The sequence below is a fragment of the Delphinapterus leucas genome, chromosome 14 (genome assembly GCF_059928025.1).
Source record: "Delphinapterus leucas isolate spDelLeu-1000000601 "Yukka" chromosome 14, BTC_Dleu_Yukka2, whole genome shotgun sequence".
Lineage (NCBI taxonomy): Eukaryota > Metazoa > Chordata > Mammalia > Artiodactyla > Monodontidae > Delphinapterus > Delphinapterus leucas.
The window spans coordinates 64,848,322-64,875,550 of NC_143142.1; the positions used below are offsets into that span (position 1 = coordinate 64,848,322).

General features: G+C 51.9%; 1 protein-coding gene across 5 annotated transcripts in view; it reads left to right on the forward strand.

Annotated features, from left to right (window-relative positions):
- Positions 1-27,229, forward strand: part of CTIF (cap binding complex dependent translation initiation factor) — a 307,707-nt gene that overhangs the window by 106,212 nt on the left and 174,266 nt on the right. For all 5 annotated transcript variants that reach the window (XM_089895159.1, XM_022584518.2, XM_022584521.2 and 2 more), the window contains 3 exons: positions 3,312-3,385; positions 4,387-4,491; positions 11,170-11,245. In XM_089895159.1, coding sequence (XP_089751285.1) covers positions 3,312-3,385; positions 4,387-4,491; positions 11,170-11,245 — 255 coding nt within the window. The remainder of the gene's footprint in view (positions 1-3,311; positions 3,386-4,386; positions 4,492-11,169; positions 11,246-27,229) is intronic.

Here is a 27,229-nt window from a genome sequence, read left to right on the forward strand (position 1 = left end):
GTGCAGAATCTAAACACACACATACATCCTCATGCCTTTTCTCTTTTCACCAGTGTCCATGTGAGCTCTGCTCGGCAGGCTCTGGGGTGATGTTGGCCGTGGTCTCCAGCTGGGGGGGCACAGGGAGGACAGCAGGTGGGACTCTTCCTGGGCCGTCTCTGGGGAGGTGGTGTGGGGAGATCAGAGACTAGCTGAGCCAGCCTGGGTCTGAGCTTGTCTGTTTGCAGGAGGTGGGGCCCCGGGGCCCTCTGGTGCTTCATGTGGCTGAAGGACATGAGAAGGTCACAGGGGGGTTGTCTGCTGGCTGTGGGAAGTGGGGACGTGATGGACTGCCCTCACAAGGGGTTTGTGGAGGTGATGGATGGTTGATCACCGTTATCAGTTTGCTAGGGCTGCTTGATTTAGGACGTTTGACCACGAACTAGGTGACTTAGAACAACAGAAATGGATTGTCATCTCATAGTTCTGGAGGCCAAAAGACTGAAAGCAAGGTGTCAGCAGAGCCATGATCCCTGTGAAGGAGCTAGGAAAGGATCTGTCCAGGCCTCTCTCCCAGCTTCTGGAAGTTCCTTGGCTTGTGGCAGCGTAACTCCATTCTTCGCCTGGCGTTCTCCCTCTGTGTGCATCTGTCACTGTGTCCAAATTTCCTCTTTTTATAAAGAGACCGGTTATAGTGGATTCGGGCCCACTCTCATCCTAACTGATTGCGTCTGCAATGAGCCTGTTACCAAATACATTCTGAGGGACTGGGGCTTAGGACTTCAGCGTATGAATAATGGTGGCGCTGGGGATCGGGGAGGGGTGGTGACGACACAATTCAACCCATGACAATCACTGAGGAGCACTTGTGAGGCCCCTAGTAGGTCCCTGACCAGGACTGAGAGCGGGTGATGTTGAAAACCACTGACTTGCCCACCTGGGGGCACCTTGACAAGCTGCCGGGCTCCCTGTGTAAACCCAGGAGGCCTTAAAGTTACCCAGAATGCCTTATTGTATCCTGCCAGGGCCCCTTTCCACATACTGGCCCTTTTCCCCAGATGACCCCTTCCCTCCTTTTCCCTCCGCTCTCCTGATCACCATGAATCCCTACTCTGGGGGAGTCCTTCCCTACTTCTCAGGAAATTTGCCTGTGCTTTGGTCCTACTGTGGCACCTTGAATCAGTGCACATTTCACACTGTATTGTAATTATTTATTACGTGTGTGTCATCCCATACCATTCTTTGCAGGCGTAACCTGTGACTTCTCCACTTTTGTGTCTTCAGTGTCTGCCCAGGGCCAGGCCTATGGAAAGATCTCAAAGGAAGATTGCCCAGTGTATGAGCTAGTGGATCTGAGGAATGACAGGTCCAGGGACAGATCATCATAAAAATAAAGACTGGGGATGCTACCAGGAATCTAACCAGAAGGTCGTAACACACACAGAAGAAGGTGTACATACCATGCACCTACAGTTCAACAGATTTCCACAAACTGAATACACCTATGTAACCAGCACCTAGATTAAGAGCAGACATTACCAGCCCCCCAGCACCCTCCTGGGGCCTGCTTCTGGTTACTGTCTGAATTCTCCATAGATTAGTTTGCCTGTTCTTGAACTTTATATAAAATTGAATTATAGAGCCAGTACTCTTATATCTAGATTCTTTTGTTCCACTTTATGTTTGTGGGATTCATTTATGGCATTACATGTTGTTTTAGTGTATTCTGACTGTTGTGTAATATTCCAGTATGTGAACACACCACGATTAATTTGGTCGAATGTTGGTAGGCATTTGGGTAGTTTCCAGTTTGGAGCTGTTCTGAGTAGTGCTCCTCTGTACTTCTGTGCTGTGTAATACTGGTGAACGTCTGTACACATTTTGGCTGTGTTTGTACTTGGGAGTGGAGTCCTGAGTTATAAGGCACGCACACAGTCAGCTTTAGTGGAGGTGGAAGTATTGTTTTTAAAGACTGTGGTGATGAAAAGCAGACTGTGGGGGTCATGATGTTACTGAACCAGACTTGGGTCTGCTTGCCCACACACAGTAAAGCCAATCTACCGACTCCAGGTTGTGGTGAAGGAAAGTACAGCGTTTATTGCAGGGCGCCAAGCAAGGAGTTCAGGCAACTTAGTGCCTAAAAGGCCCAAAGTCCTCGAAGGCTTTCAGGGAAAGGTTTTTAAAGACAGAGTGAGGGAGGAGGGTTATGGGATATGTGATCAGCTCATGGGCATTCTTCTGATTAGTTGTTGGTGAGGTAATTAGGAGTCAACATTACCAACCTCTGGTTCCAACCCGTCTGGGGTCTATGTGCTTGTGGTCGGCATGCAGTTAACTTCTTCCACCTGGTGGGGGTTTCAGTATCTGCAAAACAGCTCAAAGAACCTGGCTCAGAATATTATCTATAGCCCTAGAGGAGGAACTAAATGTCCTTGCCTTTGTTTAATGGCTAAACTATTATTATTTTTGTCTTGCTTGTCTGTTTTCCTTTGTTTCTGCATTTTCTCATTTCTCTGGTTACATTTAATCTTTGGAACTTGGGGAAGGCCTAGGAGGCTGAAGTTTTCCTTCAGGTAGAGGACATGGGAGGGGGTAGGGTCTGTTCTAGGAAGGCCCCATAGGGTCCTGCTCAGTTACAGTGAGGGACGGGTGGCATCAGGAGTGAAGATAGGGATCTGGAGAACTTGTTGCAGAGATCAGCCAAGGGCAAAGAAGCCAGATCAGAGAAGCTGGGTCAAGTAGAGCATTTTCTGTCTATGGAATGAATCATATAGGAAACAACAAAGGAAGAAGACCAGAGCTAGTTGACTTAGAGAAATTCCATCGCTGGAGTTGTTGGTCAATGGGGGCTTCTTGGTGCCACCTGATTTTGGGCTGTGGGGCTTAACTCCAAAGGAAGTCAACCTCCCAACACAGACCTTCCCGTGTGCCTGGCTCTGCAGAGCCCCTGCCTGGGAGAAGCCGCTGCCATCAGGCTGGCAGTGGTGGTGGCAGCTCACTAGTATAGAGGTTTTGAGGAGAGAGCCACGGGCTGGAGCAGCAGAGTCCTGGCTGCCCTGTACCTGACCACACAGCTCTGTCAAACACCAGCAAAGTGAGGGCCCAAGCCTGGGGGAGGCCAGGGGTCCCGCTGACTCGTACTGGGTACACCAGCCAGGACACTCACTCCAGTGGCTCACTCCAGCCTCCAAGCTGCCCAGGATGACCAACCGAGGGGGATGGCGGGGAAGGGGGCCCTCTGCAACCCTCTCTGGGATTGGGCCTTCCACCCATTTGTTCCATGTCCTGGCCAGGCAAATAATGCCACCCCTTTCATCCTCCATCTCTTCCAGAATGGCAGCAAAGACACCTCTCTGGACATGCTGGGCACAGATATCTGGGCTGCCAACACCTTTGATTCCTTCAGGTGAGCTCCTCTTCCTCTTGTTGTGGTGTGTGGCTCCGGCTGGAACCCCAGCTTACTGGTCCTTATGCCCTGAGGGGCCTTTGGGGATTGAGTTATTGTTGAGAATTCATTGATCAAGAAGTGGAGAGAAAGACAGGAGGGTGAAATAGAAAGGATGAGGCTGGAGGAAGGAGGTCAGAGAGAGAAGGAAGGAAAATGGCGGTGGGGGAACAGCACGTGGCTGTGTTAGAGCTGAGGACGGACAGCTGTGGCTGCACACCCCACCCCTCCCACCAGAGGTTATGGAAGGCGGGGGCTGGGGGGTGCGGAGAGGCGTCCAGAGAAAAGGAAGAACTGTCAGTGCTTCAGGCTCTAGAAGCTTCCTGACGGGCCAAGTTTGAAGGGCAGGTATTGGCCAGGCTTTCTCAGGATGTGGGGCTGGTGCCCCTGGAGGGTTCGCTGACGGGCTCTCCTGTCATGGTGTCCCCTTCTTTGGAGAGTGATGACCTCAGACCGTGGATGGTGGTGGCCCTTTAGCTCAGCTCTGCCCCGGCCCTGGAGCTGGCCAACTCTGGCTGTGCTCCAGGCTCACCGTGGCTCTGGCTCAGGCTTGCCCGGCATGGAAGTGCCGTGGGTCTCCTGAGACTGGTCCTTGGGGGACCTGGCCTCCTGCTTCCCCAACTGACACACTCTCCCCAGGCTTTCCAGTGTTTCAGGCAGACCACTGTAGAGCGAGCATCGGGCCCACACTTGTGTTTTATAGGCATCTATTATCATACAGCAGGGTTGAAGAGAGGGGAAGGCTACCAGGCAAGCACTTGCCCTGTTGTCTGTGAGCGCAGAGCCGACATTTCAGGCTCCATTCTGAGTGAGGGTCCCTGCCTGACCCCTGCCTGTGGCCAGTGGGCCCTCCTTCTTCCTGCCCACCTCTTTCTGAGATGCCCTGCCTGGGGTGTGCCGGGGTGTCTCATCCCCATCAGTAACTGGGCTTGTCACATTTCTCACCCTCCCTCGCCCTCTAGTGGTGCCACCTGGGACCTGCAGCCTGAAAAGCTGGACTTCACCCAGTTCCACCGGAAGCTCCGACACACGCCCAAGCAGCCCCTGCCACACATCGACCGTGAAGGGTAAGGGGCAGTGGGGAACTCCCACATAGGGGCTGGTGAGGTGAGGGACAGCTGTGGCTATACCGGGGCAGAGGGGGGCCTTTCCTTGGGCAGGCTGATGTCCAGAGGCTCAGTGGCTCAGATCTGCAGGTTCACTGGCCTCTCTCCAGAATCCCTCCACCCTTCACTGCCCAGCCCCCTCCAGCCACACTGCCTGCTCCCCTTTCTGACCACTCACAGTGGCCCTGCTTGCCAACAGTCTAGAGCAGTGGGTCTCGCCTTGATAAGAAGAGGGATCACTGGGTCCACCCGCAGAGTCTCTGATTCAGGAGGTCTGGGGTGGGGCCTGAGAATTGGCATTTTTCACAAGTTCTCAGGAACTGCTGATGCTGCTGGTCCAGGGGCCCCACTTTAAGAACCACTGGGGGGCTTCCCTGGTGGCGCAGTGGTTGAGCGTCCGCCTGCCGATGCAGGGACCACGGGTTCGTGCCCCGGTCCAGGAAGATCCCACATGCCGCGGAGCAGCTGGGCCCGTGAGCCATGGCCGCTGAGCCTGCGTGTCCGGAGCCTGTGCTCCACAGCGGGAGAGGCCACAACGGTGAAAGGCCCGCGTACCACAAAAAAAAAAAGAAAAAAAAAACCCACTGGGGTAGTGGTTGCTTTTACTCGGTCGTCTCACTCTTTCCTTAGTTCATGCGTCAGTGTTTACTTTCCCTTTTAGAGATGGTGTCAGGGCCTGGGCTGACCTCCGGACAGGAATGTGACTCCAGCCACACAAAGGGGTGTGAGACAGATGATTTCTTTTCTTCCTTCCTTCCTTTCTTCCTCCCTCCCTCCCTCCCTTCCTTCCTTTTAAGATAATTTTTACTGAGGTAGAATTCACATAACATAAAATTAACCATTTTAAGGTGTTCAACTCTGTGGCATTTAGTACATTTATAATGTTGCATAACCACCACATCTATCTAGTTCCAAAACATTTTCAACACCCCAGTATAAAACCCATACCCATTAAGCAGTTATTCCCATTTCCCCACAACGCCTACCCCTGGCAACCACCAATTTGCTTTCTGTTTCTATGAATTTATCTATTCTGGAGGTATCTATACCTATCTACCTATCTCTGTATAGATATATAGGTATAGCTATCTGGAGGTATATATATATATATATATGGAATCACATGTGGTCTTCGTGTTGGGCCTCTTTCACTCGGCATAGTATTTTTGAGGCTCATCCACGCTGTAGCTTATATCAGGACTTCAACCCTTTTCACAGCTGAATAACATTCCATTGTTTATCCATCTGTCTGCTGAGGGATATTTGCGTTGTTCCCATCCTTTGGCTACCGTGAATAATGCTATTATGGACATTCATGTATAAGTATTTGTTTGAGTCTCTGTTTTCAATTCTTTCGGGGTCTTTGACTGGGAGTGGAATTGTTGGGTCACATGGCTAATTTCTGACACCAGTTCTGATGTGTGTGTATTTTTTTCCACAAATCCACAAGCAATTCTTCAACACTAGCTGGGTGTCCTGTAATTCAATTCAATTCTGACACTGTCTCCCTGGATACAGCACCAGATACCAGTAGAAGTCCAGGTTGCTACTTGTGCTTCTGATCAACTGGCTATAAATCAGAGGTTCCCACAACCTCTCCTGGAGTTTGATTAATTTGCCTGAGCAGCTGACAGAGGTCAGGAAAATATTTTACTTACTTGATTACAGTTTATCATGTAAGGATATAACTCAGGAACAGCCAGATGGACGAGATGCATAGGACACAGTATGGGGAAAGAGGTGCAGAATTTCCATGCTCTCTGGGTGCACCATTCTCCCTGAATCTCCACGTGTTCACCAACCCAGAAGCTCGCCAAACCCCGTCCTTCTGGGTTTTTAGACACGCCTCACTACACAGGCATAATTGATTAAATCATTGGTTACTGTTGATTGATTCCATCTCCAGCCCCTCTCCCCTCCCTGGAAATCTGAGGTTGGGGATAAAAGTTCTTACCCTTCTACCACAGGGTTGGTTCCCCTGGCAACCAGCTCTGATCCTCAGGTGACCTAGGGACTTTCCAAATTTCACCTCATTAACATGACAAAAGACACCTTGATCACTCTCCACTTGGGTAATTCCAAAGATTTTAGGAGCTCTTTGCCAAGAATGGAGGTGAAGATCAGATACATCTTATTATAAATCACAGTATCACACATGGCAATTCTATGTGCTAACTTTATGAGGAACAGCTAAACTGTTTTCCACAGCAGCTGAATGTTTTACATTCCCAACAGCAATGCACAGGGGATCCGATTTTTCCACATCCTCGCCAGCACTCGCTATTTTCCATTCTTTTCTTTTAATTATACTCATGGCTTTTATTTTTCCTTCCAGTCCTTCCCTGCCCACCCTTGTCTCCCTGTCACTTCAAGCTAAAATGTAGCTGACATTATGGGCTACATTCCTGCATCTCACCTGTCCCGCTGCTAACTCTGCCCACCCCACTCACACCCAGTGGTCACCCTCCTCTTGACAGCAGTGGTTTTACTGCAGTGTAGGTGTGACAACCTGGGAGGGAGATGCTCGCATCCTTATTTCAGAGATGAGAGAAACGAAGCTCGGAGAGGCACAGTACCTGCCCAAGGGGCAGACCTGTGATTTGAGCCCTTCTGACGCCATCCAGCGCTCAGGCTCAAGGATACAAGAGTATCCTTGAATTGGCTTAATCCCCTTAAAATTTTATGTAAAATTATGTGCACATGTATATTTTGGGGGGCAGGGGCCCATCACTCATATCAGACTTTCCCAGGGGACCCCATCTTCTCCCCATACCTCCTTTTTCCACTGTCCTGCCCCTGCCTGTGAGGGTTCTGTCCAAACTCTTGGGATGTTTTTTTCGAGTAGAGAGAGGAGTTGCCCTTGAACGTGGAGGCATCCTGTTAGGAGGAGATAGTGCAAAGCAGAGTCGCAACCACGGGGCTCCCTTGGCCCTGCCTCACACCCGTCCACCCGCTCACCGTGCCCTCAACCCTCTCACTCAGCAGCACTGGGGCCATTTTTCCCCTGAGCTGCTTGGCTGCACAGGGCTGTGCCCTCCACACTTCTGAGTTTAGGAAAGCTGACCTTTGCTCAGCAGGTCAAGTTCAGGAGCTGCTTTTCTGCAGGAGCGATGTTCCCCATCTGCCCTGTGGTGGGAGCCAGTTGGAGCTTGCTGTGTGCCATGGGAAAGGGAGGAGCATTTTGCACTTCTGAAGCCCAGTCACCAGTCCTGCTGGGTCCCCAAATGGTGAGGCGCACACACACACACACACACACACACACACACACACACACACACACACACACACACACACACTGTATACAATACGGTCCCAGAATAATGCCCAGAAGCATTATTTCTATTCACTCTACTGTTAAAAAGAGACATGAACCCATTCATGATTGAGACTATGCATACACGTTCAGAGAGTACACGGTATAAAATAAGGGCCAGGTGTGCAGTTACATAAAGTGAATGCGGGGGGCAGGGGTCAAGAAGTGAGCACCGTGGGAGGATGAACTGTCTGCGGAAGCCTTCTGGAGAGAGGTGGCATTTCCCTGGGAAGCGCCCATCTCTCCTTTGTCCCCTGGGGGCACATGGATGGCAAAACCAGTGGGGAAACTGAGGCCCAAAGGACAGAAGTGATGACACTGCCTCATGGACTGAAGGTGTCCGTTGGGGAGCGAGTGATGGTCAGGCTTTCCGAAGGCGTCTGCACCAGTTCACACAAATTAACATCCTAACAGAACACAGTGTGGCAGTAGCGACAAATGACTATCCAGGGAAGGAAAGGTTCCCCTTGTGCTGAGGGCCCTTGCTCCTTCTGGAGCCAGAGGAACTGGCCACACCTGCTCACCACCAGGCTCACTCACTCAGAGGAGCCGGCCAGATTTGCTGACAGTGCCCTGGGGTCTCCCATAGACACCTGGCTCTCTGACCAAATCCCATCTCTCCTGGGATCCTGGGGAGTTTGGGTGCAGTGTCCTGTGGCCACTTTGTGGCTAAGCCAAGAACTGTGTCACCCTTGGAGTTCGGCCTTTCTGGGGATGGACTCCACATGCCCAGCCACGGCAGCAGCTCTTGGAAGTAGGGTACCACTCGGTTGCCAAGGCTTCCTGCAGCCCGTGTTTCCACGGAGGGACAGAAATCAGAGGAGGTTGTTACCTTGGAAACCCTGTTGGCAGCAGTGACTCAGCTGGTCTGTAGCAACCTTCTGCCCTTGGAACCTGCCTGCCGTCCCTCCAGGGAGTTCTGAGCCCCCGACAGGGCGGGCCTAGGGGGACAGCAGCCCTCCTTGCCGACCCCAGGGGCTGATGAGGTGAGACTGAAAGGCTGTGCCATGATGTGCTAGGCTGGTGCCCGAGGGTGGTTGGAGCCAGAGGTGTGTTACATGTTCACATGACCTGGGGGAGGGGTGCCAGCCCCAGAGTCCCCAGTTCCCTCCCCCCCACTGCCCCGGCACGCAGGGAACACAGATGTCTGTGAGCAGGTGGTATCTTCACGGGCCAGCCTGTCTCTACCAGGCAGACTTGTTAGTTGAAAGGCAGCTGGATGTTTCCAGACCTCTCTCCACCTCCTCTGCAGCCCTACACATCACCACCAGGCTGGAGGCTGAAGAGGCAAGAAGTCCCCTTACACCCCTACCACCCCATCTCCACAGGCCAGAACCCAAGCTGTGCTCCCAACCCTGGCCTTCCAGCGCCATCTTGCCCCTTGGCCCCCTCCCCCCACCCCTCTGCAACCGCAAGAACCCTGCCCTCCTTGCTGGCAACACCCTTGCGCTTAGCCCCAGGCCTTTGCCCTCTGCCTGGGATGTTCTCCAAGATTCTCTGCTGGACCATCGCATGTCCCACCTCCCCCCCGCTCCGCCCCAGGCTATTCTAGATGCTGCTCCTCTGGGAGGAGCTGCTCCGCAGTCCCACCCACCCCCCCCTCCGCGTCCTCGCTTGCCACCTAGCACTGCCACACTGCCACCGTGCTGTGACTCGGAGGGCCCAGATCAAGGCGGAGCCCCCAGGGACACAAGCGTGTGTTGAACGGGGCATAGATCCTATCCCCCATCCCTTCTCCCAAGCTGTGCTGGGTTTTGTAGCCACCCCGTTTCTCTTCCTTGGAGTTTCAGGGTGCCTCTGTGCACGGGACTTTCATAGCACTTATCTCATGCTGCCCCCTACTGGTGCTCAGGTTCACTGCCCTGTAGACGGGCTTAGGACTCCTCGGCTAAGAGCTGCGAGCTGTCTGAGGGCAGGAACCACGTGGGATTTATTTTCCACGACTCCAGGAAGACTTGACAGGTCCAAACACACAAGAGAGGCTTGGCAGATGTTTGATCAAATGAACTAATTACTCTGAAATTTGAGAGTTGCATTAACTCTGGAACTGGAACATGCTGCCACCAACCCATCAGGTAGCCCTCACCATCCCTGGGCCAATAATAATAACAATACATAATAGTAATAGTAACTAATACTTACCGTGCACTGTGCATACACCAATCCAGGTTCTAACCGCTTGCCTGTATTATCTAAAAATCACCACAGTTTAGGGAGGTAGGAGCTGTTATTCCTTCAACAGATGGGGAACCTAGAGGCCCAGAAAAACTGAGTAACTTGCATGAGGCTGTGTTGGCTCTAGAGTCTATGCTATTGATGAGTCACTGCACTGCTGCTCTGTCCCAATAACAACAACAACAACGACAGTAAATATAACAGTCCTAGTAGCACGAATGTATTTACCGTATTATTTGTTTCGTTATAATTTTACTGAATTATTGCCTGTATTTACCATGATAATATATTTTCTACATATACCTTTATTATAGCGTTTACTGTATGCTGGGCACAGGTCTAAGCACTTCAATACATTAACTAATTTAATCCTCCAACCACGTTGTGATGTTAGGCGCTAGTAATTATCCCCATTTTACAAATGAGGAAACTGTTACGGAGAGGGAAAGTGACTTGAGCAGGGTCACCCAGTTAGTAAGTGATGCCACTGGGGTTCCAAGCCCTGCAGTTCCAGAGTCTGCACCCTCAAATATGTGGAAGATGTGGGCCTTTGCCAGTGAATTGGGGTCAGCACCTGTGGTCTGAAGGTGTGCCCGCCCACAGAGGACGTGAAGACAAAGCATAGGCATCCGAGCGGGCTTGCTGGACTGGCAGAGTCAGGCCCGGGAGGGAGGAATCCCTGTTGGGGGCCTGTGTGACCTTGAGAAAGTTGCTCGATCTCTCTGTTCATTTGCTTTCCCCTTGGTGTAACCGGGCAAAATGATGGGTTTTTGCAGGATCTGTGATATGCTTTGGGGCGTTCATTGGCAAGGAGCTTAACTTCTTTGCCTGGAAAGGTCAAGGGGAACTCTGGTATCCTTCACCTCCCTAGGGGATGGATGCCTTGTTAGTGCCTCTGCCCCACCCCAGGTCCCACATTCCTGCCTGCACAGAGTCCTTTGTCCTCAAGGAAGGGCCTGTGTTGCAGGCCTGAGGGAGGAGGGCACTTCTCCAGGGCCATTTCCCCCAGGTGGGACAGGCTGATTCTTCGGCCTTGAGGGAGAGTAGGACCTGGTGTCTCCTGACCACCCCTGCTCTTCCTGCTTGCTGGGCCTGGACAGGATGCATGAATGAGCTGTCCTTTCAGTGTTGTTATGTTTTTTCTGGTCCAGGTGTGGAAAAGGGAAGCTGGAAGATGGGGATGGAATCAACCTGAATGACATCGAGAAGGTCCTCCCGGCCTGGCAGGTAGGTGTAGGGGCAGAGTCTCCAACAGCACCCCTCCCCCTGCCCTTGGCCTGGTCAGGGCCTAAACTCTCCCACTGGCCCCTTGTTCCTGCAGGGTATAGCTGGATGTACTGCAGTGGTAGGTGGGCCGGGATGGGTACCTGCCTTGGTGCAAAGTGTCCCACTGTGATGTGTGTGTGGCAGCCTGTGCTCAGCTGTGCCACAGGTGCTGGTGGCAGACCTGACGTGGATGAAATGGCCCATGCACTGGCAACTCAGCAAACTGGGAAGCTTTTGTCCCTTGACCTGAAATGTCTGAGGTGAGGCAACCTGCAGCGTGTTCTGGTGGGACTGGCAGGGCTGTCATGGTTTCAAATGTGGTCAGGGCTATATTTAGGCCTTTGAAAAGTGGAGTTGTCCTGCCAGCCTCCAGGTGTCTGCTGTGCTTGCTGGTTTTGTCATTGATTGGACTCCTTTCCCTGAATCGGGCCGGACTCCAGGACAAGAGGATTACTCATCAAAGAGACAGCAAATCTAGGTCCCTAGATGCTTCTGGTGCTGGGCTTTGGGCAGAAGCTGTAGGAGTGTAGCTGCTTCCGGGAATGAGGCTAGGCCTCCTGCAGAGGAGGGGAGCAGCAAACCCTCCTCCATGACCGATCCTGCCCCGCGTGACCTGCCATGCACTGCGCTCACCACATCAAGCTTTCCTCTCTCTTCCCCGTCTGTCTGGCTATGTCAGCTGCATCCATTCTTCTCTTCCAGCTCCCTGCAGGACTTACCCGCTTTTTGGCTGAGTGTTTATGCCTTGGGCCTATTCATGGGAGGCAATAGAATGAACAGTCAAGGCCTCAGCAATCTGATAGGGATGTGACTTGGGCTGGTCTTTCCTTGTGTTTCTTCCACTTGGAGTTCATTGAGCTTCTTGCATCTGTAGGTTTATAGTGTAGGTTTATATCAAATTTGGAAAAATTTCGGCCATTATCTTCCTCACCTCCCCCAGAACCCACCCTCTGCAATTCCAGTTATATGCACGCTGTGTTTCTTCATATTTTCCCATGGTTCACCAAAGCTCTGCTTTTTTTTTTAGTCTTTTTTTCTGTGTTTCATTTTGGATAGTTTCTATTGCTATGTCTTCAAGTTCACTAATCTTTTCTTGCAGTGTCTAATCTACTGTTAATCCTGTCCTGTATATTTTTCATTTCAGATATTATATTGTTCATCTCTAGAAGTTCAGTTATGGATTTTTTTTTTTTTTTTGGTATTTATCTTCCATTTCTCTCCTCTTCATGCTCATGCTTTCTCCTATCTTCTTGAGCATATGGAATATTTTATAGTAGCTGTTTTAATGTCCTTCTCTACTAATTCTGTCATCCATGTCATTTCACAGTCTGTTTCTGTTAACTGATTTTTCTCTTGGGTATGGGTTGTGTTTTTCCTTGCATGCTTGGTAATTTTATATTAGATGCAAGATATTAGGAATTTTAGGGTGTTGGATATTATTATTATTAATTAAAATATTTTGAACTTTATTCCAGGACACAGTTAAGTTACTTCAAGAGTTTGATCCTTTCAAGGCTTGCTTTTTAAGCTTTGTTAGGTGGGAAGCCTTTAGAGCAAAGTTTGCTCCGCTACTGGGTCAGTAGCCTTCTGAAGTTGCCACTCAGTGCTTTATGTCCTAGGAGGTATTTCCACCATGTCAGCTGGGAATACAAACTATTTCCAGCCGTGTGTGATCTTAGGGGATTACTCCATCAATTTGTTGCAGGTAGCTTTTCACCAGCCCTGGAAGTTTCCTCACATATGTGCACACATTTGTGCTCAGCCAAAGACTCAAGGGCCTGCAATTTCTGGATTTCTCTCTGTGTGCAGCTCTCTCCTCTCTGCTACTCTACCTTCCAAATTCTAGTGGCCTTGGACTCCCTGAATTTTGAACTCTGTCCCCTTAACTCATTGAGACCACTGGGCTCTGTTTGGACTCCTCCCTGCCTTGCAGACTGGAAACTCACCAGGCACCAGGCTGGGGCACATGTAGGGCTCACCTCATTATAAGGGAAAGTGTGGTGACTTGATGGTGGAGAAAGTTGTCAGGCTCCAACCTGACCAGGTGATCAGGATTAACCTCATTAGTGTGGGGTGAGTGGACACCTGATGTGCTGCACAGAGAAAGCCCAGCATCATTTCTGGGGTTTTCCTGCCAAGAAAGCACAGCCTGCATATGGTCATGAGGAACCAAACGGAAAGACCATCTTCTAAAACTGCTTGGACATGAAAGACTGAGGAATCTCCCAGATTGAAGGGGATTGAAGAGGCAGACAACTAACTGCAATATGTATTCCTTTTTGAGGTCCTGGACCAGAAAGAAATAGAGACCTTGTTGGACAGTGGGAGAATGTGAATTGGGGTCTGTGGCAGTAGTGTTTCTTGGCTAGAAGTGTCCTGATTTAGGGGGCTATATGATGGTTAGGTAGGTGAGTGTCCTTGTTGTTGAGAAACACACGCTAGAATATTTGCGGGATATGTGGCCTCATGTCTGCAGCGTGTCCTCAAATGGTTTAGAAAAAGATGAAGGATAATGAGTGTGTAGATCCACAGAGGGAGAGAGAAACCTGAGTGAGGGGGATGGGGGTTGGGGGGAGGGGCTCTTTGCACCGTTCTTGCAACTTTCCTATGCTTGAGAGAAAAATAATCAATAAGGTCTAGGCCATGATGTGTAGGTCAAAGGCACAGAGTATCGGCTAATGAAATACCCTCTGGCCTGGATCTGTACTAAATTCTCACAGCTAATATAAAGCTAGCCCTGGTGCAAACATCAAAAGGTAAAGTACTCAGAAATTGCCACTTTATCACTCCATTCCTAAATGCCTACAGCATTCGTTATTGATAGAAAAAGTACATTTGAGAGACACTGACCTAGGTGAGGAGCTCCCTGCCCTAGGAGAGGTGTTGACCCCTCAGTGGCCTTTGAGCCAGAAGCCTGGGGCATCCTGGCCGGAAAAGTTACAGGTGTGACCACATCTCCTGTTGGGTGACTGCCTCCCAGCTCCTTGGGGAGCACAACAGAGGGCCTTTCACTCCCGCTGGAAGGGAGAGGGAGCCAGGCCCTTACCTGGGGGAGGCAGCGGAGTGCAGGGGTTAAGGGCTTGGTGTCTGGACACCATGGCATCCTGGCCGTGGCACTGACTAGCCAAGGGGTCGGGCTAGTTCCTTACCTTGCTCTGCCTCCTTCCTCCTGTGCAAAATAGGATAATAACAGTATCTACGTCCTAGGATCGTCTGGAAGTTTGAGCACATGAATTCACGTGGAGCACTGAAAACACTGCCTGGCACATGGGAGGTGCTCCCTCTGCTGGTGGACAGGCTCTGGGGCTCCCCACTTTCTTAGGAGGTGGGGGAGGGAGCTATTTCCTATACCCTATCTCCACCTTGTGCATTTGTCCTGAGCGGCAACCCAAGGAGTGCAGAAAGATTGCATCAGAGGTCACGAGAGTCAAAGGATAGGCGTCTGCCACAGACGCGCCGGTGACCTCCCTTCTGTGGGCCTTGGTTTGCTCATCAGTAAAATGACACAGTTGAACTAGATTAGAGGTTTGCAAACTGTAAAGCTCTGGGATTTTCCAGAGGCGTCTCAGGGGCGCTCCTGGAGTGGGGAGTGGGGTGGCTGAAGAAGCAGGCTCTAGGGGACCCCCACGCAGGCTCGCCCAGAAGAGCTCAGCCCATGTCTCTAAACCAGTCTTCTACAAATGGTTTCATTTGAAGATATGGTTCCGCTACTGAACAGATTTTGAAAATCTTCTGACCAAGGTCCCGCTCAGGTTTCATATTCTAGGGTTTTCTCTCTCTCAGAAACGATCCATCAGCAAACATTCTTGGTCTCTAGGGACTGCGTGAGACATGAGCTCTTAGAGGTGCCGGGAGTGGAAACCTACACCTCTGGTCTCCATGCCCAGTCAGGATCCACACAGGGGACGGGCTTTGATACTCACACACACCAACACTTTGAACCAGCTTTGCCCTCAGAAAACTACCAACAGACAAGTCCCTGAGCAGGTCTATAGCTTTCTGGGTCTTACCCTCGATCCACTATATTAGTTATCTATCGCTGTATAATAAGTTGCTCAAAATTTAGCAGCCTAAAACAATAAACATTTGTTAGCACACACAGTTTTTGAGGGTCAGGAATCTGGGAGCATCTTAGCCAGGTGGTTCTGGCTCAGGGTTTCTCACAAAGCTGTGATCAAGGTGTCATTTGGGGCTGCAGTCATCTGAAGGCTGGACTAGGGCTGGAGGACTCACTACCATGGTGGCTCCCTGCCATGGCAGAGGGCGGGGGACTCGGTTCTACCCTGGCTGCTGGCAGAAGGCTTCATTCACATGAGCCTCTCCATAAGCCGCTTGAGTGTCACATCATGGCAGCTGGCTTCCTCCAAAAGGAGGGAGGAAGGAAGAGAGACGGATAGACAGACATAGACATATCATGGGTGAGAGAGTGGAGAGCATCCAACACAGAAGTCCTAATCTTTTTTAACCTAATCTCGGAAGTGACATACTCTCACCATGCCACAAGCTATATACATTGATTGCACAGACCAACCCTGGTACAATGTAGAAGGAACTATACAAAGGTGTGGATATCAGGAGGCAAGACCATTGGGGGCCATGCTGGAGGTGGGTGACCACACCCACTGATTGTACCCAGGAATCTGTATTTGTTAAAGCATCGCAGAATGTCTGCAGTTTTATCAGAATTATGCACAAGAGTTGAAAAGTTGTCGTTGATCGTGCTCAGGGCTTCACGTCTCTTTGGGGTGTTTGCATTTCACGTGGTACCATTAGGACAAGGCCAACAGGCCTCCTGATCCCAAAACATATATCTCTGGTGGTAGAATTTGAGGTCTGGTGAGAGAGCACGTCAGGGTGATTGTTTTCTGAATTTTCCTAGTGCTCTCCTAGGCAGGGCTGGCTGGTCCCGCTGTCTGGCCTTGGGGCCTCAGGGTCAGCTAGCCTAGCTATTGGCATTTGCGGTGGGACAGATCTTAATTGTGTGGACCTGTCCAATACGTACAGGTGTTTAGTGTTCCCAGTTTCAACCACTGAGGAGAGTGGGGAGAGGGCAGTCACGGTGACCACCAAAAACACCTCCCATTTCCAAGTACATCTGGGAGACAGCATGCACCCAGCTGAAGACTGCTGAATGGGAGGGAAGCCCCACCCATAGTGTGGGGACGCCAGCCCATCCACAGCAGTCAAGGGCCTGAGCAGAGATGAGTGGGCTTCCTAGAGACTGTCTTAGACAGAAGTCAGGCTTTGAGGAGAAGAAAGAAACCTAGAGCCTCCCCTCCCCTCCTGGAGGCAGGAAGGAACAAAAATATGAGGACCCAGGGAGAAGGTTGGCCTGAAGCTCGTTGCCCACCTGCTCTCCACTTCTTTCACCCAGAAGAAGAGAGGCAGATATGTGTCTTAAGGTTCAGTCCATCCTTCTGCCTGTGAGTTTCTACCATCATTTCCCAGAAGAACTTTGACATGAACCTGGTTATGCTCTTGTTGGTGTGATAACCGGGGCGTATGTCGTTTTTTGTGTTTTGTTTTAAGCAAGACAGAATTTTTGAATCGTCTGCTGTGTTCAGATACTATAGGCCATGGCATGATATTAAACAGACCCCCAAATCTCAGAGGCCGCACTCACAGGATATTATTTGTCACTTACTGAGATTTCTGCTGAGGGTCTAGCTACCCTCCAGGGCAGCTCCTTTCCAAAGCAGGGGCTCAAAGGTCCAGTTGGATTCCATTCTGTGGCCCTACCATCTCAACCCACAGTACCCGGGTGGCCCTGGCAGGGACAAAGAGAGAGCTGGAGGGTCATGATCTGGGTCTCAAATGCTTTGACCCAGAAGTATCATTTGTACTTAGCCCATTGGACAGCACTAGTCCCATGACCCCATCCAAGGGCAAAGGGGCTGGCGGAGAAAGAGGCAGTCGGGTCAGCAACGGTGCTTCTGCCCCGATTTCCTCTTTTCTTCACTTGTTCGCCTAACTCTTCTTCATGGACAGGGGCTTTGCACCAGCCTTTTAGAGAGAGCGAGAGAACTGCATGAGATACAATTGCCAGGAGGGGCACAGTCTCGAAGAGAAACGAGACATGTGCTCTGATGACAGTAGAGCAGAGTTGCAGCTGTCAACGCCTGCGCAAACGCTGGTGGCTTGCCCAGCTCAGCGTCCCCGTAGAGGGAAGTCTGGTCCCCTCCCTGAATGCTCCATCTGCCTCTCCAGTGCTATGCAGTGTCTGCAGCCTGGGGCTTGAAAGAATGGCTGAGTCAGGAGCCGAGGGCCCCAGTGGGCCCCCAACTTAATGCCTGTTGTAGATCTCTGGGAGCGCTAGCTTGTCTCTCACTGGGAGTCACACATGGGGCACGTGTCACAGTGAGTGGTCCTCGGTGGGAGTGCCTCAGTCAGAGGTCAGCTGCTGATGCCTGGGTGCCTGTCCACAGCCCCCTCCAGCCAAAGCCAAGGACTCGATCCCTGATGGTCCCACCTGGTTGTATCTGCACAGTGGGCAGTGAATCCAGGAACCCCACTGCTGGGACTCAGGCCCCTGAAGCCACCCAAGAACCTGAGGCGCCAGGGCAGACAGTAGGTACCCACATCCGCCAGGCACAGTTCTCCACCCATAAGAGGCCTTTAGTTGGTCAGTAAAGGCTGATGCTGGTGATATTGCCTGTCCCCAAGGTCTGCCTCCCTGTGGTGATAGTTGAGGGGGAAGAGCGAGTGAGCTGGGCTGGGTGACAGCCAGAAGCCAGATTTCAGCGTCCCCAAGCTCAGCAGCCTCAGGTGAGCTGAAGCTATAGCTTTGCTCCCCAAGAGCTCTGATTGGGAAGGGCAGCTGGAGTCCCTGAACGTGGTAACATGGATTTAGGAGGACATCCATCATGGTTTCAGGCGGTGAAGCCACAGGGCAGGGCAGAAGCTGACACCTATACAACTGGGCTTAGAATGGAGTCCTGGGGGTCCCGCCTGCATTTTTGGCACCTCTGTTGTGAACCGTGGAAGGCCGTTGGCCAACCTGCCGTATTGGCAGTGATGTGGACATTCCAGCCCCCATCATTTGTAATCCCGCTCCCAGGGTGGCCCCAGGGTCAGGTATGGCAGGTGCAGAGGGACGGATGGCTGCGCCGTGATCTGCTCCCACTAGAGGGCACCAGCGCGCCGCTCTGGAGACTCCGCAGTCACATTTGCAACGGGAGGTCCCTTGTCCCTAGCAGCCAAAGGTGTCCTTGCCTTGCTGGTGCTCAGCATGCAGATACGGTGCTTAACATTGTCCCCAAAATGACGCAGGCCCTCCAGGCTCAGGCCTTCTCCCCAGAACAAGGGAGAAGATGAGGCAGTGAAGGAGGCAACCGCACAAATGAAGGAAGTACCAGTTTGGTCCAGGTGTCCCCTGCCATTCACAGGCCTGACATTCCTCCAGGGACCGCCCCGCCCCGCCCCCAATCCTCAGACCCCTGGGAACACGTGGCAGCTCCCCGGAGGGCACACCCATTAAGCCTCTATCAGCTGCACAGGCAAGGAGGGTGCTCACCCACTGAGTGAGGCGTGCTGGTGGCCTTCCCCACACCAGATGGTTTCACCTGGGCCTGCAGGGGAGAGACCCGCCGGCGTGGGGCTTAGAGAATTACAGAGTGCTGGCTTCTGCCGTTGGAAGGACAGGGGCTGGCAGGCGGTGCTGAGGGGATTGATGGAGCCCCATAAACTTGACTGAGTTCAATGCAAGGCAAGGGAACCGAATCTGAATGGGTTCTGCTCTCCCCTTGCGCTCCCCTCTCCTCCCCTCTGGCCCAAGACCTCCAGCCTAGACACCACCCTGGGCTCCTTCCCCCTGAGGTGTGGTGACTTGAACAGTTTCTCCTCAGCGTCTCCTCAGGCCCCTGCAGAAATACTGCCTCTTTATTCCACACACGGCCCTGGATGCTTCTGCGTTTTAAACAAAAGCCCAGTTGAAAGACATTGTTGTTGAGTTATCTCATGTCTTGCCTAAGGCTTTCTGAAAGGACACATTTTGATCATTTTTCTTTGAATTCTCTGTCAGAAACGTTTCGCCTGCCGTCTTTTGTCTGACAGTGGGAACTGCACAACCCAACTTATTTTGCTTTCCTGTTAGGAAATTTTGAAACGAAATTCTGTGTCTGTCTGCAGTTAATTATGAGCTCACCCTGACCTGGTCAGGTCCGTTGCTCTGATCCTCTGGTGACTGACCTAGTTTAGTGCATTCATAACGTGTAGGCCCACTGATGGGAGGTCGGCGTGGCGCGCACACTGAACAAAGAACATGACTAAGTCGAGTGGGATTTCTGGCCTCCTGGATGTGCCCAAGTTCTCTCTTCACATGGGACCCAGAATGAGGACAGGAGACCAGCTAAAGGAGGGGGACAGTGAGGCCTGGGGTTAAGCACCCCGTTTACCCGCTTGGCCCCGAATAAAGACAGGGTGAGAAACACCCCCACCCCACCCGCCAGGAATCTGAGGGACATGTGAGCTTTCAGAATGAAAATCACTGAGTGCTCGGAGGAATAAAAATGGTGGCAGATGCGGGAGCAGCCTTGTTCCTCCAGCAGGTGGCGCTGTTGCAGTGTGGACTCAGGGTTGGTGGGAAGGGGCTGCCCCACACTGGATTGAAGCGGCTGGAAGCCCAATTCCCAGCCCTCCAGATGGGAAGGAATGACTTTATCATTCCTTAGAGCTATACCAGCTCTGTGGCCAAGTCTTCTGGAAACTTCCAGGATATGCTAACTCACAGGCATGAGGATTATTAAAATATCCTGAGATGCCAAGGAGCAAAATCATGTAAAAACTAAGTCCCCCCTCACAACCCCAGGCCTGCCCCCTTCCACAAATCCTGCTTCATGTCCCGTCTTGGTCCCATGGGGGGTCCGGTCTGACTTCATTAACTGAGCCCACCAGGATTGACTGGGCATCTTTCTGTGGACCAGGCATTGTCTTAGTCATGATGGACTGAGTTTAAACGCAGGGGCCACTGCCTTTTCAGTGAACCAGGACAGGCAATTCTCCTAATGTCCCCGTAATGAGCATCTAGCAATGAATGACTGCAACACAGTGCAAACACTGGCTAAGTGCCTTCCAGGCTCCAGGAACTGTGACGGTGCTTGCTTTTTCTTATCTTACTTATCCTCACATCGTCCCTGTGGAGGGTGTGCTGTTACTGATCTCCTTTTACAGACGATGCTTTCTCTGGTCAGATGTCACCCCCATTCCGTATTCCCCATTCCCGCCCACCCCCGCTTAATTTTTCTCCATAGTGATCATCACACGCATGCTTTATTTTTGTGGTCTGCCTTCTCCACTGGAATGTTACGTTCCATGCGGGCTCATATAGGTGCTCATTAAATATTAGATGAGTGACTAAATGAGCCCTGACTTGCTCCTATCCCAGAGGGACTCACCCCCAGCACCCCACAGTCCTTCGCAGGGGCTCACGTAAATCGCGTACCGTCTGAGCTACGTGTCCGCACGTATCATCTCTGAATTCTCGTAACTGCCCTGTAGAGTATAGGTACTACTATTATCGTCATCTTGCAGACAAAAAATCAGAGATCAAATACCTGCCCCAAATCACATGGCTTACAAATGGGGGAGTGGGATTGGAATTCAGGCAGCCTGGCGCTCCTTTGTAAGGAGTGACGGAGGAGGAAGAGGTGATGGAAAACCATTTTCTAATTCTAGGTGACTGTAGTCACGTACAGCAAGTTAGGGGTGAATGTCATTTCCTTAATAAGCAAGAACAAGAAAATGGACATCTTTCTTTTTTTTTTTTTTTTCTCTACTGCTGTAGGCACTAAAAATGGAAAGAGAGGAGGAGGGGGTGGGGCAAGGGAGAGAGGAGCCCCTACTGACACCTTTGACAGAGGAAGAGATGTTTTTCCTTTTTTTTAATCGGAAAGGTTTCCAGGGGCCTCCCCCCAACCCCTGCTGACTCCAGATCCTGCCCCGGCTCTGAGCAGGGGTGCTCACCTAGGAGAGCCCCTCTGCTCTCTGGCCACCCTCCCACCCACCCGGTGCTTCCTCCCTCAGAATAAAAATAGGTGCCCATACAATAAAGGAGGAGACCAGGACTTCTTCGATCCATGGTTTCCTGTCTGAGACCACCAGGTAGCAAGGCATAGGCAGTGTGTGCTGTGAGGCCAGCCTATTTTTACTTTTGTTGTTTGGGAGTATTTTTACAAGAAGTTATTATTCGGTGCATGAAGAGTTTTGTTGGGGACAGCTAGGAAAGTTCCTGGGAAGCAGGCGACTGGCTGAGTCTGGACCAGGTTCTCACAGTCTCGGGGTGCAGGCAGAATGCAGGGAGGGGGGACTGGAGGTGGCAAGTGCTTTCTGGCTCTAGGGCGTCCCGGAAACATCTGCCTCCCTTATAGGACAGCCTCAATTATCCGTAGCACAGTTAGGGTCTTAGATAGGGGTGGGCAAACTGTGGTCTGCAGACCAAGTCCAGCCCTCCAGCCTGTTTCTGCAAATAAAGTTTTATTGGCACATGGCCACGCCCATTCATTTGTTCACTGGCTGTGGTTGTGTTTGTGTTACGAAGCAGAGTCGAGTAGCTGCAATGTGGACCCTACCACCGTCGAAGCCTAAATATATCTGATCTGGCCCTTTACAGGAAAAGATTGATAAACACTGATCCAGAGTATAAACAGAAAAAAAGCCCTGAGAGTTGAAACAGGTGACAAACAAGTTCATTCACTTGTCATCCGAGAGGCCTTCGGTTCTACACGCAGAACATCTTGGCGTTCATCCAAAATGATTCTCTTCCAGCTCCCATTTCTTCAGCTGTAACATGGGATCATATACGGGTTTGACTTTCATTGCAAGGCTTTGCTGAGGGTCACAATATAAACCAGGTCGTATAATGACCAAAAAACACTCTACAGGTGTGAAGTGGCCTTACTAAGTAGCTCAGTTACACCTGGAAGCAAGCACAGACCTGGGGAGCTTGACAGACAAGACGGGAACCATCCACACGTCCCTCCTGTGATTTGGGGGCGGCAGTTGCGGTGGAGGGATAGAGATTAGGTTGTGTTTCCCCAGCTCCTACGAAGACAGAGATCTCGAAGACTGTGTGCCCCGTAGACCTCGTGTGTCCTTACCTCTCCCTTGTCCAATCTCCCTGCTCTTTCACGGCCCTGTCAAATTTCACCTGCTTGGTGAAATTGTCCTAGATGAATCAGACCACCATCCCACCATCCCAGTCCTGAGGGCTTTCGTGGGCATTTGGAGGGCTTCATTGTAGGCCAGTTTTGAGGTTCTCCTGTTGTTTCACAGAGAGAAAAGCAAAGGTGTGGCATTAGAGCTGCAGAACTAAGCAAGCAGTGGTTCAGAAGAAATGGAAGCCACAGAGAATGGGGGAGTCCCGGATTCCTGAAGGGACGTGTCCAACAGCAGACAGAGCAGTCGGTGCGGGTGCTCGAGGCCTTGGAACCGGACCAAACAGGGACTCAACCGAACGTTCTTGAGCAGAGAAATGTACGATGGAAGGAGGATTTAGGAAGCCAAGGGCCAAATCCTAAGCCCTGACCAATCCTTGTGCTCTCTTCCTGGGACCTCTAAGGAATTCCTAAGATTGTACACATCTTCCCACAGTAGCCGAGGAAGGACGTTTCGTTGTTTCGTTAGGGACAGGCCAGGGTCCCTTAAAAAGAGGACCTTCCCCCAGTAGAGACGTTATCTGGTCCATGCCCTGCTTTGGGCCAGACCATACCCAGAATCCTTTGCTGTGGGACAGAGGGCTTGATCAGTTGGATGGGGGAGGGTGGGGGAGTAGCAGGCCCAAGCAAGGCCAGACTGAAGATGGCCTCCCTCGTGACCTCTGCTGGGCCCAGGACATCTCACAGACAGCAAGAGCTGCTCTACCCACCCACCCCCAACCCCGGAATGACTTGGGCTTGGGAGGGGGAGGCCAGCAGAGGTACCAGGAGCCCAGGCTGAGAGCAGGCCCTAAGCTGGCCTGCGGGGTGGCCCTGGCTACCATCGCTCAGAGGCAGGGCCACCCTCATGCACACACCCACCCCAGTGACCCAGTGGTCCTTCCGGGAGGGGCCCCAAAGCCCAGGGTGAGCGGGGTTACCCCACGTGCAGCCCCACCATCTGTTCCTAGAGCAGTTTCCAGGGCTGGTGTAACACCCCAGCCGTCTCGGGAAGGTCCTGGTGACTTGGACCAGTCCCGGTTCAACAAGGTTGCACCCTGGTCCAGCACCTTCCTGCTCTGTCCTTGGGCGGTGGAAGGAGCAGCTGAGGCGGGGGAGGAGGAAGGTATCGCTGAGGGTGTGAAGCATCCATTATTCCTTTATTAGCCAGGGTGCCATTTCTGGTCTCGTTCTCCTTCCTGGCGGAGAAGCCTGGTTATTTTCGTTAACCCCAGCTCCTCTCGCTGGGAGCAGCCGCCGGCAGGGCAGAGGGGGCGGGGCGGACAGGGCTACGTGCTCTCCTGCAGGCGTTTGTGAATGGGCCCCGGCTCCCAGGCTGCCCCGACGGCAGGCGCCCCCCCCAGGACGCGCTGACTCTTGCTGGCCGGCCGGCGTCTTTTCTAGCACTGCAGTGGCCAGGCAGGAGGAAGCTTTCTTCTGGCCCAAGAACAATACCAGGGTCAGCCCGGGGACCTCCCTCCTACACCCTCTTCCTTCCATTGTGAGCCGCTGCACAGTCCCAGGCCGCTTGGCTCTGCAAGCCAGGGGGGAGGGGGAACGGGCCCAGGAGAGATTAGCAATGTGTGTGACACCTCCAGCTGTCTGTCTCCACTTCCCAGGCTGGCCAGGATTCTGGAGGCGGCAGATGGACAGATAGACCAAGCAAGTGTGAGTGACCATTGGGTCCCTGAGCTTGCAAGGGGCTGCCGACAGGGTGAGGCCACTGACTGGATGGCACCATGCCCTGTCCCCTGCCCCCATGGAATCACAGCATGTCAGGGCTGGAAAAGGCCTGCCCAGACCTTCTGCCCATCACCACATTACACAGACAAATAGACCCAGAAAGGTAAAGGTTTTACCAGACTTCCTATTGCCCTGCTTAAAACTCCTTCGATGATTCCCGAGGCCTATGGGGAAAAATCACAGACTTTCCTTTAACCCCAGTGCCTGCTGGCCTCTCAGGCTTCTCTCCTGTGACTTCCCGCCTTGTGCTCTAGCCTTATGACTAGTTAACGGGTTCTGATCCAGCAGCACCAGTCCCCTGCCTTAAATGGCCTTCCGGCTACATTCGCCTACCTGCCACTTACCTGTTCTTCAAAGACTCCTTGAAGGTCACCTTCTCTATGCAGTCCTCTCTAACAACCCACTTCCTTTTTTGCTTTTTCTGGGCTCCTCGAGTACTTAATATATCCCTAGAGAAGGGCTGCCCTCCACATCACTGGGTTGCCCATGTGTCTCTCCCACACTTACATGCCTCTCCCTGCACAACACACTCCAAATCCTGGAGTCTGAAAGTGGGTTCTCAAAGTGTGTTCCTCAGACCAGCAGCCTCAGTATCACCCAGAAACTTGATAGAAATGCAGATTCTTAGACTCCCCTTCACTCCTACTGAACCAGCAGCTCTGGGGTTAGGGCCCAGTGATCTGCGTTTGAAGAAGTCCTCCAGGTGATTCTGGTGCCTGCTCAAGTTTGAGAGCCAGGCCTGAGGACCTACTTGCAGGCAGTTGGCTCTTAATAAATTCTTTTTTTTTCTTTTTTCTAAAATTGAGATATATTTGACCTGTAGCATTGTGTAAGTTTAAGGTATATAACATATTGACTTGATCCATTTATATTGCAGTATGCTGGCCATTGTAGTGTTAGCTAACACCTCTGCTGTGTCACAGAATTGGCATTTCTTTAGTGTTGGGAACAAGTAAGATATAGCCTCTTAGCAATTTTCATGTTTATACCAGTTGTGTTGTCTATCTTAATAGTTTCTTGATAATTTCTCTGGCAATTGACATCACCTATCCCCTTCTATTTGCTGACAAAATTTTGGTTGTTTATTTGTTCTTTACCATTATTTTGCTCAAATGGTGGACAAAGAATCTTGCCCTCTTTGACAACCAAGGATGGGGATTTGCAGAGGGTTGAATGATTTAGGAACAACCCAGTCCCCCAGACTCTGGCACCTGATCCTGGCACTAGCCGTGCCAACAGCTCTGGGTGAGCCCCTGGGGATTAGAGTTCCTGGTTTTGGGGGGGGTGGTGTCATTACCTCACCGTCAAAGGTAGAAACCTCAGCAGAGCCCCCAGTGATGCTGTGCCTTTGCAGGTGATCAGAGCCACTGGACGCGCAGGCTCAGCGGCCATGGCTCACGGGCCCAGCCTCTCCACGGCATGTGGGATCTTCCCAGACCAGGGCACGAACCCGTGTCCCCTGCATCGGCAGGCGGACTCCCAACCACTGCGCCACCAGGGAAGCCCCTTTGGGTTTTTGTGTGTGTGTGTGTGGAGGCAGCCTTTATTTAGAGATGGAGGGGAAGCTCTGGGCTAGTTACGCCTGTTCCTTCTCTTTGGATGACATTACAGTGTGTGTAGCGGATTTGTCACCCACTGTGTGTTGGGCAGTAGCTGATGGTGAAGGGAGTTTGTCCCTGGGCTCAGAGCCTGTAGGCAGCCGGCAGTGACCCTGAGGCATAGTTAGTGGCGAGAGGAAGCTGACCTGGGGATAAAACAACAAACACTAACTTCTGTCTACAAAGGGAATAATCAAAAGTTGATGTTAAATAGACTATAAATAATAACAGTAACGTAGTTGCAGGCTCAGCACAGACTGTGGAAAAGCTAAACACTGAGATCTGTCCAGAAAACAATTCTGGCCTTTCCCTCTGAGCTTCAGCGCTCTGACTTGGGGGGCAGAGGGCTGATGAGGACAGAGCCCTGGCCCAGGGACCGGCGATCTTGTCCTACCTCTGAGCCTCGCGGTCCCACTTCCTGTGAAACAGGAGAGGAGGCTCTGCCATCCTTCGGGACCAAGCCTGTAACCCCCTGACCCACTCTTGGGGTGCCTCTAGAGGGAAGACCTTGTCTGATGATTAAAGCATTACATATGTTCTTGTGTTCCCAAAAGACCCTCACTTTTCCTCTTGGCCTGCACCCTACCCCCTGGAGGGTTCAGGGAGAAGTTCCACTTCCCCCGTCCTGTGGCGGGGCCATACGTAGCTTCCTCTACATCCCCAGGCTCCTCTCCCTCCCAGAGTTTATAAACCTTGAGTTTTTTCATTACTGATGGAGAATTTAATTTAGCATTTTGCTTCTTATGGCTTGGAGTGTGTTTGGGTCCCAGACGACTGTCAGCCTGGTGGGGATCCAGGGAGAGGTAAGTGGAGCCCCATGCTCCTCTAGGACAGGTACAGGAGGCTGAGGGTTCTGGGCCCCAGTTGTCCCTCGAGGCCCAGGGCTGTCAGCCCACGTGTTGTATGCTGAGTGGCTTCTTTGGCATGGACATAGCCTCCATCCAACGTGAGGTGCTACAGTGTCAGGCGGGGTGTAAGCCAGAGCCTCCAAGGGCCTCAGCTGGCTCACCCTCTGCCTCCGTGGCTCGGCATCTTCATCTCCAGAGTGAGTGTGTCAGAGCCAGTGGTCTCGATAGCCGTTCCCACCTCGTACAGCCTGTAGCTTGGATGTAACAGCTCACTTAAACCTGTTGGTATAATGGGATGCCATTGCTGCAGGTGGGATTCATAAAAGGTGGGCTGGGGCTTCCCTGGTGGCGCAGTGGTTGGGAGTCTGCCTGCCGATGCAGGGGACGTGGGTTCGTGCCCCAGTCTGGGAGGATCCCACATGCTGCGGAGCGGCTGGGCCCATGAGCCATGGCCGCTGAGCCTGCGCGTCCGGAGCCTGTGCTCCGCAACGGAGAGGCCACAACAGTGAGAGGTCCGCGTACCGCGAAAAACAAACAAACAAACAAAAAGGTAGGCTGAAGAGACTTCATGCCTTCCTGGGGAGTTGGGGCCCCAAGAATTAGATTCATCTACCCAGTGGTTCCAAA